Raw genomic sequence first — 14,608 nt, 5'->3', positions numbered from 1 at the left:
TGCTTGGAAATTTGCTCATATGCAGCCAGTTCCTAAAAAGGGTGACAAATCCCTCCCATCCAATTATCGTCCCATTTCAATTACTTCTACTCTTTCTAAAGTAATGGAGAGATCAATTAACCACCAACTCTTAAACTACCTAGAAACCTTCTGTCTGATTAATGATTGTCAGGGTCGATCCACTGGTTATATTCTGGCTTGTGTTACCCATTTATTGACTAATTCAATGGAAAGGTTTGGTGAAACACAAGTAGTTGCTCTTGACATCTCAAAGGCATTCAATCGTTTTTGCATAAAGGTCTTCTAAACAAGCTTCCATCTTATGGTTTGCCAACTGTTTTTAGTAATTGGTTATCCAGTTTTCTCTCTGATCGCTCACTGAAAGTGATGGTAGATGGCTCTCTGTCTTCTAACTTCTCCACTAATGCCAGTGTCCCCCAAGGTTCAGTTCTTTCCTCCCACTCTTTTCCTCTTGTATATTAATGACCTTCGTCCATTGACTGGAAATCCTATCCATAGTTTTGCCGATGATAGCACATTGCATTCTACTTTGGCGCCTCCATAGCCAGGTGGGCAGGAGCAGCAGTGCGTAGCACACGCTTCTTGATTAGACCGGGGTTCAAGCCCGTAACCACCAAATACAGTCTGTCCTCGTATAGCACGATAGTTGTGTTCCTAGAAACCCTCGTGCAATGCAAAATCGTACAATATAAACAACAGGCCCTATGGGAAAAGTGGGGTTAGGTGTCGACCACCCAAGATTGAACACACATTTGGAACCAAAACATTACCAAACACAATAAATAATCGGGTAATTTTAATCGTTATAAAATACTTATGTATTTTATAATGATTAAAATACGTAATAAAAAATAATATAATATTTTTTATTATAATATAATAAATAATAAAAAATATTTATTTTTTTATTATTTATTATATTATAATAAAGTATTTTTAGTATTTTTTAATACTAAAAAGTATTTTTTACGAATAAAATACGTATTTTATTCGTAAAAAAATTATATTAAATAAAATAGTCGTAATAAAATGCTTACGTATTTTATTACGACTATTACGTAATAAAATATTGCTAATGCTTTTGTTTCTATCATAAGCAAACTTGTTTGATTTTCTATCCAAACAGATAGAAAATCGAAAAACAAATAGAAAAGACAGCCGTTCCATCTCTTCCAATTCTTGTGTCTTAATCTAATGGATTTTAATTACACTTTGAGTTGTTCCCGCTATGAAAGTTGTTTTTATTTTCTCTGCATTCTTTCTAATTCTCGGCGTTGCCTCATTTAGATCTGTAGCAAGTGCAATATCACATGGTCTTTCATTTCGCTCAAAGCATTTCACAATTTCATATTTTTTCTCTATCGGCAGAGGCGGACTGGCCATAAGCCTTATCCGGGAAATCCCGGTGGGCCGGAGGCCGGTGTGATTTTGGCCATAAACCGTACGTAGTATGAGGTCACTATAAATTTTCCCCGGGTAAGAATTTTTGACTCAGTCTGCCTCTGTTTATCGATATTGCTTTTTTTTTTTTCTCTCTGAATCTGCAGTGTCTTCGCCAGGATGCTTCCTTTTCACAACTTTTAAGTATTTTACTCATTTTTAAAGCACAATTACAAAACGAGGAGGCACGCTTAATACACATAAACAAAGCTGCGCGCGTGTAGCAACTGAATAAACAACACCGTAAAGGCCGAGATACACTATTAACACCTCACATTTTACTAAAGCACATTTCTGGGGGTTACTACCATAAAACAATTTCCAGTTGCGTTTCTGCTAGTGGAATCTGTTATAAACTGGCCGTAAACTCGATCTAATTGCAATTGCAAATTATCGATAGCTGGAATTGTGTGAGTTTTTACGTTATTATGGTGAAATGTGTTTCCCCTTCACTGATATAAAACACATAAATACATTTTCAGAATCTTCTTCATTCCTATCGTGTTGCGTTCTGTTGGGGTGATTCCGCATTCGACTGCCATTTCTTGTAAACACAAAGGCGAATCGTGCGTAAGCGAATTCGGTTCGTGTTATATAAGATAACGTTCCCCTATTTATAAATCGTGTATGATTGAATTCGTGTAATGTAAACACGTGTTATACGAGGACCGACTGTACGGAGTATGCGGAAAGGTCAGGGAATAACCACCGCATATCCCCTGAGCAATAAGGCCTTAGTTGCTAATGCTCTTAAAAACCAAATAACAAGCATTCTACTTTTCATTTTGAGAAACCTTGCCCTGCTCAATCGGCTTCAATTTCTCGAAAATCTGCTACCAATTCCTTAAATGCCGATCTTCAGGTAATTCTCCTGTGGGGCAAAGACAACTTAGTTGATTTCAACCCTTCTAAAACTCAGTCTTGTCTTATATCTTGCAAAAAGGATTCTTCTGCTCCTATAGTTATCTTTAGTGACACTCCAATTTCTAAGCAAAATGATATATCTCTTTTGGGGAGTACCCTGACTTCTAATCTCTCCTGGCACATTACAAATATTGCTTCCTCTGCATCTAAAAAACTTGGTTTTCTCTTTTGCTCTCGGTGTTACTTTTCTTCCAAACAACATAAATCGCAAATCCTCCTGTATAAATATATATACTGTATAAATCGCAAATCCTCCTTGTTATGAAATATTGTACCCACATCTGGGGGTGGTGCCCCCAAAACCTGTCTCAGGCTTCTTGATTCCACTCAGAAGAGGGCAGTTTGGTTAATTAATGATTCATCTCTAACAGAGTCTCTCCACTCACTGTTTCATAGACATACTGTTTCTGCTGCATGCCTCTTCTACAGATACTTCCATGGGCAGTGGAAGTATCTTCTCAATTGGCTTCTATAATTCTCGCTCTCTCTTTCAAAACAGTCTGAACACGTGCTACCACCAGCCAACATCCATTTACTGTCCAATTTCAAACTCACAGAACCAACTTTTCATCTTCCTCCATTTTCATGTCTCAACATGCAGCAACAAGCAGCTTCCTGTAATTCATTGTTGCGTCATATTGCAAAACTTTCCTAGTACCCTTTGTAAATACAGAAAACAACAATGGACCCAACACTGAACTCTGAGAGACTCCACTAATAACATAGCCCACGATGAGCATTGTCCATTGATTACCACTCACTGTCTTTTCCCACTCAACCATCCCTTTATCCATAGCAGCAATTTGCCTCCAATGCCACACTTCTCCAGTTTGTTCTGCAGTCTTCCATGTGCAACAGTATCAAAAGCCTTTCTAAGATACAATTTTATGATATCAAAGTTATTCCTTGCATCCAGCTCCTTTGTGACCACATCATAGTATCCAATCAAATTTGCCAGGCAAGACTTTCCCTTAACAATACCATGCTGTGTTCAAGCTATAACTGAAGTCTTGTCTAGATGATCCTGCACTGCTTCTTTAACCAGTGCCTCCATTAATTTTTCTGAAACAGAAGTTAAACTAAGAGGTAAATAATTACTTGTCACCCTTTGATCCTCCTTTGTGAATTCTGGTCACCTTTGCACATTTCCAGTCCATGGGTACCTCCCCTGAGTCCAAGGAAGCTCTCATAATTATGGCTAAGAGTTTGCTTACTTACTTCCTTTGCTGGATGTCTCCTTTAGTATAACTGGATAGATCCTGTCCACTCCAGGTGACTTTTTTATGTTTATCTTCAACAATTTCTCCTCCACTTTCCTCTCAGTTATTACAAAATCATTTAGCTTACTCCCAGAGTTTAACTCTCCTCTTGCATTCTCCTCCCTGAATAACTTCTCATGGGTGAATGTACATGCAAAATACTCATTTAGTTTGTTAGCCACCTGAGCAGGATCATCAACAGTCGAACCATCAATATCCAGTTGACCAATCTGATTCATCCTTTTCCTTCTAGAGTTTACATAGGTAAAGAACTCTTTTCTGTTTTTCTTTGCATCCTTTGCCAAGGATTTCTCATAATCTGCCTTTGCCTGCCTAATCTCCTTTGTGACTTGGTTACAGACCAGCTTATAGCTATCATAGGTTTCCATGTCACCCATTAATTTATATATATCCCATGCATTTTCTTCTCTGCCATATGTCTCATTAGTTCGTCTGACATCCATTTAGGCCTAAACATTGAACTATATTTCTTAGTTGGTATGTAAAGCCTAGTAGCTTCCAAGATAAATTCTTTGAATGCTTCCCATTTTGAATTTGCCGTTGGTAACATCATCAGTTGGTCTCACTATATAGAATTTAAATACTGTCTCAGATCACCGTAGTGCCTTTACGAAAGCAAAAACCCTTCCCTTTACCCCTGATGGTAGTTACCTCTTTGAGTAAATCCCACTTCAGCACACTGTGATCACTGCCACCTAGTGGTTCCTTTATCTGCAGATTCTTAATGCATGAAGAATCACTACTGATAATCAGATCAAGAGTATTACTCCCTCTAGTTGCCTCCCAAACATGCTGATATAGAAAACAATCATCCATTAAATCCACAAAAGCCTTGCTAGTGTATGAGTGACCAACCCACAAATTCTAGTAAATATCTGGGAAATTAAAATCCCCCATTATAAGACTCTTGGATTTGCTGGCCCACTGTATTACCCTGTACAGTTTTTTTATTATACTCATCAGAGTCATTAGGCCTATAACACACTCCTACTCTCAATTTTGATCTCCCAATGCTTATGTCACACTAACTGACTTGACACTGCCCAGCGATGTCGACTGGCTTCACTTCCTTAGATTTTGTGTGTTTCTTAACTAATAGCATAACCCCTCCTCCCTTCCTATCCTGTCTATCCTTTCTGTACACATTGTACTCCCCAAATTCCAGTTCTGCATTCCTTATATCTGTGTGACACCATGTCTCTGATATCCCAACAATATCTGCCTTTGATATTTTGAGCTATACCTCAAAATCATCAAATTTATTTACCAAATTCCTATCATTGGTGTACATGGAAGTATACATGAACCTGTTCCTATTCTTAGCCACCCTAACACAACCCATGTGTTAACTCGTACCCCAATGACTCCCAGCAGTCTCTGAAATACCCTACATCTTGTTTTCCAGGCTGCTGCTCATTCCAATAGAAGCAGTGCAAGAATCACCTTCACCTCTGCCAGTGGCTACTGTTAATCTATTAGTCCTTGTATCCCCCCCCCCAAGCTAGCAGTTTTCTGACCTGCCTAACACTGCCTCGATAGCATCAGCAAATATTCTTGCACCCTTTCTATTTAAGTGTATCCTATCCCTGTAGAAGCAGTCTCTCCTGTTAACAAGTACAGACCAGGCTGAAAAAAATTCTACCCCTTGAGCCTTGCCAATCTTTCCAGGGCCGAATTGATTGACAAGGCTCCCTCTTATCGTGTCTGGGCAGAATTGCAGACACTTTCAAATTCAACCCTAATTCACGGGTTTTTTTCAACAGTGACCTGTACTTGTTAAGTAATTCCGCCGGTCTCCTACTCTTAATATCATTAGTTCCAACGTGTACAACAATATCACCTTTTGTGCCTTTAAAAGATGATATCCACTCTACAACGTCATCAACCTTTGCCTCTGCCAGACATTCCCTGGTCCTGTTCCACCTATCCTTTTTACTTAGAATGTTCTGCATTTCCCTGACAATGGAGTCATCAAGTGCAAGCTCTGGCATTGATGTGGGTAGCTGAGAGCTTGATGGACCCCTCAATTTAGATCCTTTGAGGGCATCCACCCTGTTCTTCAAGCTCTTGTATAGGCCCATAACAACGCTGAGTTGTTGCCTCATTTCCTCACACTCTTTACATCTCACGCACACACACAAAGACCGCTCCCTTTGGCAATATCATGTCCCGTACCTGATTGCTCCAGAAACATCAAGCAAGCAGTGCATTTTAAAAGCTGTGATTCAGAGGGTAACTGCCCCCCCCCTCAGTTCTCTCCTGAGCCACAGCCCTCCATTTAGCTTGAGCCTTTTGCTTTGCTACTCTGGTCTGAGTCATGATTTCGATTCAATTTCAATAAAATTTCAATTTCAGTACAAAATTATAACCCTAAACTTGTATCCCAATGCAGTTGTAACACTATATATATTTTTTCAGTATCAAGTATTATCATAGAGTTTCTTTATATAACTTCCGTATCAAGCTATGTATTAATTAATTATGTTACGTTTGTAAAATCTAAGTCGTTATATGTATTTAGTTAAAAAGTACAATTTAATTGACAATGAAGTTCAACAAGATTAATAAATTTTGCTGATTAATTGATAATATTATATACTATACTATACTAAACTAATGCTATCTAGTTTGGGATATAACTTGTATCATATAACAATGGCGGCAAGTTACGAACGGTAAATCTATGGACACTTAAATATTAATTAACTCCTAAAATCTTGTTGTCTCAATTCAGAATAAACCAAGGATCTTGACTAGATCTATAAGCTACTTATAGAAAATAATTTAATATAACAATTACTCAACAAAGTGGCTAAAAATAGCTCAAAAATTTCTCGTTCGCCGGCTCTGCAAAATTTGTAAAACTCATGGATTGGATACCCTTACCAACAAGTAATAACCTACAAAGTCTCTATCTACGTTAAAATTTAAACTAAGTATCATAACTAGGAATATAAAGCTACTCTAGAAAATAAGTTAATATGCCAATTTAAGTAATAAAACAGAAAAAACTTCCCTATTTTCCTGAGCCGTAAAAACTTTGCCTGCACAAGGCTACTCTCGTTCCCACAGATGCTGTAGAAAGCATAAATTAAGAGGTAAAAGGATTAAGCATTAATCCCTTTAGCTTTTAATGGCCAAAGACGTTAATTCCACGAATTAATAGCTAAAATGTTTTACAATTTAATGGTACCTGTAAAACCCTGCAGGAGGAAACTGGCCAACCACGGCACAGGATAGAAAAAGATGGATGGTTCTGGGAGAGGCCTTTGCCCAGCAGTGGGTTAGCAATGGTTAAAAAGAAGTAAAACCTATACAGCTTATACACTACTATACCGAGAAGTCCTGCTGGTCAGCTGTCCACAGCCATTGGTAAAGATTAAGGCATATTCCCGACATGGGCATTGGCTCTGGTCAACCTATTTTCTACTGTAAGCATCCTATTAGAGAATTAGGAGAGAGTGATTTTCCTTTATCTCAGAAATTCATCTGTTGTGTCAAAGAAATGGATCATCCACATTTTCACTAAATTTCATCTGTCTCTGTTTACATGGTAGCTTCAAGTGGTCCCTAATTTCAGTTTTGTTTTAACTGCTTGCAATTAACCTTACAGTGTTTAAGAGGAAATCCTTGAGTGGAGTGTGAAAAAGTGAAAGTGCTCAATAGTGTAGGTCAGAGCATTAGAAAAAAAATTGCTTTAAAAAAGCCAGTAGTGTGTCAATAATTCTGAAAAGGTTTCAATTTTTAAACTGTTTGAGGAAACAGGACTCAGTCAGAAGCATGCAAAATTATGCCTTTTGGAAGATATAGATGAAGCAGTTTTTAAGTGGATGAAGTTTATTCGAGACCAAAACATGCCGATATCGGTCTATTAATAAAAGAAAAGGCTATGGAGTACGCATCTTTTCTGGGGCACAAAACATTCCAAGCCAGTTCTGGTTGGCTGGACAAATTTAAAGAGTGTCATGGCTTACTCGAAAAAGTTAATTCTGATGAAAGTGGAGTTGAAATTAAAGGGGACTAAGAGTCCAAAGACATATTCAATGTTGATGAAACAGTTATATTTTTTAAACATTTGCTGAACAAGACACTGACTTTTAAAGGTGATGAATGGGTAGATGGTAAAAATAGTAAGAAGAGAATTACACTCTTGGCTGTGAATATGGCTGGTAATGAAAAATTGAAGTGTCTGGTAATAGGCAAAAGTAAACAACCCCGGTGTTTCTAAAGAGTAAAGTTGTTAGAGTTGGACTACGACAAAAAATCTTGAATGGCAAGCAAAATTTTTGAGCAGTGGGTTTTAAATTTCGATAGAAAGATGACGAAAGAAAACAGAAAAATCATGTTGATTGTCGAAAACGGTCCTGCCCACCTTCACTTGGTAATTTTGAAACTTACAAGTGTAAAGCTTGTTTTCTTCCTTCTGAATAATTCATCTTAACTGCAGTCTCATTTAAGACAAATAGTCTGCAGCCAATGGACCAAGGCATTATCAGGAATTTGAAAATGCACTACCGAAGGCTCATTCTGAAAAAATTATACTGAGAATAGAAACCAACAAACCTATAGATTCTGTTATAGATTTGTGGATGTGCATATCAGAGTTGGCGAAAGTGAAGAGTCAAGGTGTCATGGAAACAACGATTAAGAATTGTTTCACAAAAACAGGTTTTTCTAAAATGTTAATTAACAGAGATGAGAGGGATGAACTGCTAGAAGTCATTGAGCAATCTTGGGAAGAGTTCCAAGCTAGGTTTGATCAGTGGAGAAATTGTTCTTGACAAATTTTTAGGAGTTGATAACGATGTCATAGTAGCTGAATATCTGAGTGACTTCAACGTTTTGGAGCGTATTTAAAGAACTGGTGACAATAAGTTGGATGAAAATGAGGGCAATATTAAACATTCCAAACAAGAAACATTGGCAGCATTTGAAACTCTGCATCAAGGACTTCAGTGGGAAGAAAATGTAACAGAAAATATATCTGAGTGGTTTAGTTTAATTTAGTTTAGTTTAACTTTAGTTTAAACAAATTCGAGTATTTTTATGAATATTGAATTTATGAATCCAATGTATAACAAAAAATAACCAAATATTTTATGACACCTAATTCTTAAGTGTACTAATATATTTTGCACATCATGTAAGTAGTCATTTCTTAATATGTATGTATTAATAAATTGTTTTAAAATGTTAGAAAATTTATTCATTCCCATTTATTCCCATCTTTTACTGTATTTCTGAATATACAGTATTTTTAATTGTTGAAAAGGCCATATTTCTTTAACGAAAATTCTGTATAACGAATTTTTTCAAGGGAACGATTGATTTTGTTATATAGAGGTCCGACTGTATATATATATTGTGAATTTAGGTGGACGGAAGAGAGCGAAGCAAGTGAAATAAAAATTTTAGATTGGAAATATGGATCATGTAAGGTAAATGTGGGCCAAAAATTTTAGTGTGGTGGTCAGTTACAGCTGGTTTTGATCAGACATCCTATATGAAATTCTTGATGCAATTCTGAAGATTTGATTTGTTGTTGATTTCTCAAAGTTCTGCCATCTGGTCATTTCACACACACACATACACACCCACCCCCTAGGCTCTACAGTTCTGTGAAGTAAGCAGTCAGAATTGTTTTGAGTAAGTATGCCTGTGGCTTCAGTAGGACAGAAGCTACTTTCATACAAGGAAAGTAGAAATATTACCTTTATTCAGGAGTTTTAAAAAATATATGTACGTGTGTATGTTCACATACATGCATACAAATTTGGTTAACAATGTAGTTTAAACAAGTTTTCTGGTCTTTGAAATAGTCATTATAGATTTGCATATCATTCCTATTTTAACTTATGCCTCAGTATTCTAGTCCACAGCCAATAAGAGTAGCACCAAACAGATCATGGGTATTGAATATTGGGCATTAAAATGAGCCCATTTAATGCCAAATCACCCAAGACTGATTCCAAAACCCACCTTATTATCCGACTTTAATACATTCCCTAAAATACCAATGGATATTTAATGCCATCAAACTTGTTGCCAAGTTATTGATAGGAGTTGATAATTATCTTACATTTGGAATTTAGTGGGATGGTATATAGCAATGGAATGGCAAATTTCACTTTATAGATGGTAATTCCCTTTGTTAAAGTGAGAAACATCTTAAAGCTGGGGAACACACTTTATTTGCTAAAGAAATGCCAGAAGTTATCTATGTCACCATTAAATACATAGACAGCATTTTGTTAGACTGTATGATGAATGGGTAAATAATGTGCAATATATGTGTAAAGCCAAAAAAATGTTACTGGATTGTAACAAAGTCACTTTTGTATTTAACAAGTATAGTCAATTTCCTTATATTGAATATGGCTAACATGTCAAGTGTACAGAAAAAAAGAAATACATACTATTCACCCATCTTGTAGTTATTTTAAGAATAGGGCTAATGTAAGCCTTTTGTTTGTTTTCTTTATTCTCTGAGAAAATGAAATATTATATATTCCAGACAAACGATCCTAAGTTTTACCTTCAAATGATATGCATAATATCAATAGATTATGCAAGATTGTAGCATAATCAGATTGAAAGGGGATGCTGATAAATTTTTGGCCTATACGGTGATTCAGCCTTTTGATAACGATTTTGACAGTCCTTTAAAACTATGAAATTCCGTGCTGCCACCACCGGTTGTGTTCTATTTTTTTCCCCTGCTCACGGACTGTCGCACAGCATCGCAATTTTCATTGAAGTAAAGCACGCTGCAAAACTGCCAAGTCGATCTTGTTCTATTCCTGCTGGCAGACTTTCCACAAACCTTCAACAGTTCTGGGGCAGCGGTTTCCGAGAGCTCTTTTCAAAGGTCCGAATGCACAAAAATCCATGGGCGTGGGCGTCAGGTGATTTAACAGGTATATCTTCAAACGGGATCAAACGATATGATGTGTGGCTCCAAGCCTTATCCGGGTGCGCCCAGACCTTTTCAGAATCAGAACTGTACAATGTGGGTATTTCATGTTCAAACAACACCTGTAGAACTTCAGTCTGGTAATACACTGAGTTGACTTTCACGTTTTTAGCAACTCTATACAACTCAAATTTGCCATTATAACAAAAATCGGCTACAACCATAAAACCTCGGCCAAAACTTTCCTTCTACTGACGCGCCCATGTTGGAAAGGCCTTGTCACCCTGTAGACGGTAATAAATTGCCTGAATTTTGTTGCAATCAGAAAGGTATACCCACGCTTTGTCCAATGTTGCTACGAATTTCTACCTTTCAGCTGCCAGATATTTTTCGTAGACTTTTCGAGCATTGACCTGCCGCTCTGCAATGTGCCTTGCTCCTAGGTGGTGTACACGGGCCTTGTGATTCTTTTCCAGTTGCAAATTTTCATTGATTATGCAACAAATGCTTGACTGGGAGGTTCTCACACGTGATACTATAGCTCTTTGGGTTTTTGGATTTTCACCAAAAACGAGCAACTCCACTTTTTGTACTACCTTCCTCGTTCAACTTGGAGAAGGCTGCAGTTTCTTCGGTGTTTTCTGCCCACTTGCAGCAGCTTCACAGAATTTTCCTTTGCCATTCAAAACCTTATAGATACCAAACTTCAATACACTAAAATTTTTTGACTTGCATCTATCAATAATTTTCACATAACTGTACCCTTCTTCGGAAAGTGTGGTTATGTAACTTTCCTACCATGGGTCCAATTTCCGAGTCATGTTGACATTAAAACAACTTCTACAACTGATGCACCTGTTCATAAGGTTTGGGACTACGCCTGTGTGAAAAAAAAAAATTTACATTGCTGCTGTATGTCACAAGCAGGATTAATGTCAAAATTGTTATCAAAAGGCTGAATCAACCCTTTGTAATAGAAAGAAACAACATAATCCAATTATATACACAGTTCTTTCAACTCCACACATTTTCAACAGTGATGTTCCTGCATTTTTAAATTTTCAAATAGAAATCAAAAGACTGCTCCCCAGACTAGGCTTCTGTTGTTTGTATGGCATCATCATTCCATACAGATTTGATACCATTTAAATATTTTTTGGGATTCGGGAAGAGGTAGTCCAAGGGTGCAAAATCTGGAGAATATGGAGGATGGTGAAGAAGCTGGAAGGCTAGTTCAGCCAATTTGGCATGTGTGTGTGTCTGCCAGTGCACTGTCCTGCAAAACCAGCACTCTTCAGGTGAGCTGTCCTCTGTGTTTGCCTTCAGTCCCTCCTTAATTTGTCCAAATGTGATTAATAATGCTCAGCAGTTATCATTTTACCCATTACCAGGTAGTTAATAAACAAAATCCCATCCTTGACCCAAAAGACAGATGCTACGACCTTCATCGTCTTCTGGGTGTGGAATTTCTTTGGACAGTCACTGTATCTCCATTCCTGTACTTTCTTTGTTCTCTGAATCATAATGAAACAACCATGTTTCATTCATTGTTACAATTTGTGCCAAAAAATCATTGACTCCTTATTCAAAATGGTGAAGAATGGCAGTTGAAGACAGGACATGCTATTTCTTTTGATCAGCATTCAGACATTTTCGGATCCATTTGGCAGAAAGCTTCTTCATATCCAACATTCCTTGGACGTGCCTAGAGTCTCGGCTATCGTTTGTTAGAAATGTGTATATCAGACAATATCATGGTGTGAAATGGCATTAACATTTTCAGGCATTGTCACAGAAACTAGTCTTCCTGTCCTCTCTACATCCTCAGTGTCCAAAAACCCATTTTTAAAATTTTCACACAGCTTTTATTATTGAATAGTATGACATTCTTCTAACATTGCCAACATATTAGCATGAATTTTGTTTGGTTTTTTCCCCCTGTACAAACTGATATTTTGTAACTGCCCTACCTTCAGTTTAAAAAATAAAAATGGATATTACAGTTTTTTTGGGACAAATGGACACTTCTAAGAATAAAACTTACCTACATTTCTCTGTGTTATAACTTTTGATAAAAAGGAAAAATCGAATTTTCTTAATATGAATAATGGAAGCAAAGGACTGGTTGGAAGGCATCTTATTTGTCTAGCATTCTTTCTATTTCTTTAGCGTGTTTGAAATAATGTTGAAAATTATTTTCTTAGGTATTATTTGCGCCAACAGTATTATGCCATATCATAACATTTAAGTTTGGTTTAGTTGCAGTGTTTTATAATTTACCATTTTAATTAACATGTACTTTTTATATTTGCACACAATCACTCTTGATTATTTCAGATACTATGAAGATTTTGAAATAAATTTAAAAACTGGTGAATCAAATCTGACCCAGCTTTTCATTGAAGTAAGTATAAATTGTAACCTGTATGCATTTAGATTTTGTATATATATGAACGATTTCACCAAGGAAATAGTTCATATATACAAGTATGGCAATGAGAAACAAATACAGTAAAAAAAAAAAAAAAAAATGGGTAATTTTTGTGAGATATAACATGTAATCTAAAATGTAACAGAAGAGTAAACTCTGTTAATAATGAATAGATTCTAAACTTTCCACAGGTGAGTGCTTTCATTTCAAGTACAGCGGATTCTGATTAATCGGGGCAGCCGTTTTTTGGGACAAATCTTAAAGAACAGAACCCAATCGAGAAAATAGCCAGGGTTTACTTCGCTTAATTTGGACAACATGCTGTTTAATTGGAGCAGGAGACTGCAGCACTCAAGATTACCCTACAGTTGTCTCCGACCATACCACGTGGTTTGGTCGGATTTCTGGAGGTCACAACCATAAAAAAATTAGCAGTCCCCTGTTTATTAGCATTAGCATTAGCATTAGTAGAGGCATATGATGCAAGAAAGCAAGCTTATTCAGCATCAGCCAAAAAAAAAAAAAAAAAACCCTCTCCCATTTCACCCCTCCGTTCGTTCGAAATACCTGTCCAGTTGAGCTTTAAATTTGTTTAGGCTATCAACTTCAACAACAAGTGATGGAAGTCGGTTCCACCAACCAACCACCCGCTGGCCAAAGGCAAATTTCCGCACATCTATCTGACATCCGTCCTTCCTCAATTTGAATTTATGCCCTCTGAGGTGATTATTCTGAGAAAGATGAAGAATCCCATTGGCATTGAGCATGCTCAAACCATTCAAAGCCTTATACACCTCTATCAGATCACCTCGCCGGTGCCTAGTCTCCAGACTCTGTAATTTGCAAAACTTAAGCCTTTCTTCGTAAGAGCAACCCTTTGTTCCATTTACTAATCTTGTTGCCCTTCTCTGTACCCGTTCCAGCAGCTCTACATCCTTCTTGAAATGAGGACTCCAGACCTGTATACAGTACTCAAGATGTGGCCTAACCATTGCCTTATACAAGGGAATAATCACCTCCTTATCCCTGCTAGAAAAATTCCTGTATATCATTGACAAGACACCATGAGCTACTCTTGCAGCTCGTCTGCACTGCTCAGAGAACTTCATATCTGCCTGCACAATTACCCCCAGATCCTTTTCATTCTCCACCACTGTCAGTGTAGTACCGCAGAGTTGATACATTGCTCTGGGGTTACTGTTACCCATATGTAGTACTTTACATTTGTCAATGTTAAACTTCATTTGCCACCTCTCAGCCCATCTGTTCAACCTTTCCAGATCCTGTTGCAGCAGCATAGCGTCAGTAGTGTCCTTAACGACCCTGCCAACCTTTGTATCATCTGCAAACTTAGACATTAAACTTGATATCCCATCATCAATATCATTCATAAACACCAAAAACAACAATGGACCCAACAATGAACCTTGAGGAACTCCACTAATAACATTAGTCCACGTTGAGCAGTGTCCATTGATTACCACTCTCTGTCTTCTGCCACTCAACCATCCCCTTATCCATAGCAGCAATTTGCCTCCAATGCCACACTGCTCCAATTTGTGCAGCAGTCTTCCATGTGCAACAGTATCAAAAGCCTTT

At 37.3% G+C, this 14,608-nt stretch overlaps 1 protein-coding gene across 3 annotated transcripts in view; it reads left to right on the top strand.

The window, feature by feature from the left end:
* LOC150080879 (N-acetylgalactosamine-6-sulfatase-like) overlaps positions 1 to 14,608 on the top strand; it is a 241,365-nt gene that overhangs the window by 93,466 nt on the left and 133,291 nt on the right. For all 3 annotated transcript variants that reach the window (XM_090381786.1, XM_090381785.1, XM_090381784.1), the window contains one exon: positions 12,916 to 12,982. In XM_090381786.1, coding sequence (XP_090237912.1) covers positions 12,916 to 12,982 — 67 coding nt within the window. The remainder of the gene's footprint in view (positions 1 to 12,915; positions 12,983 to 14,608) is intronic.

The sequence above is a fragment of the Mastigoproctus giganteus genome, chromosome 9 (genome assembly GCF_048544385.1).
Source record: "Mastigoproctus giganteus isolate SK-2022 chromosome 9, ASM4854438v1, whole genome shotgun sequence".
Taxonomy (NCBI): Eukaryota; Metazoa; Arthropoda; class Arachnida; order Uropygi; family Thelyphonidae; genus Mastigoproctus; species Mastigoproctus giganteus.
The sequence above is the reverse complement of the archived record's forward strand: the minus strand, read 5'-3'. Positions and strand labels throughout refer to the sequence as shown.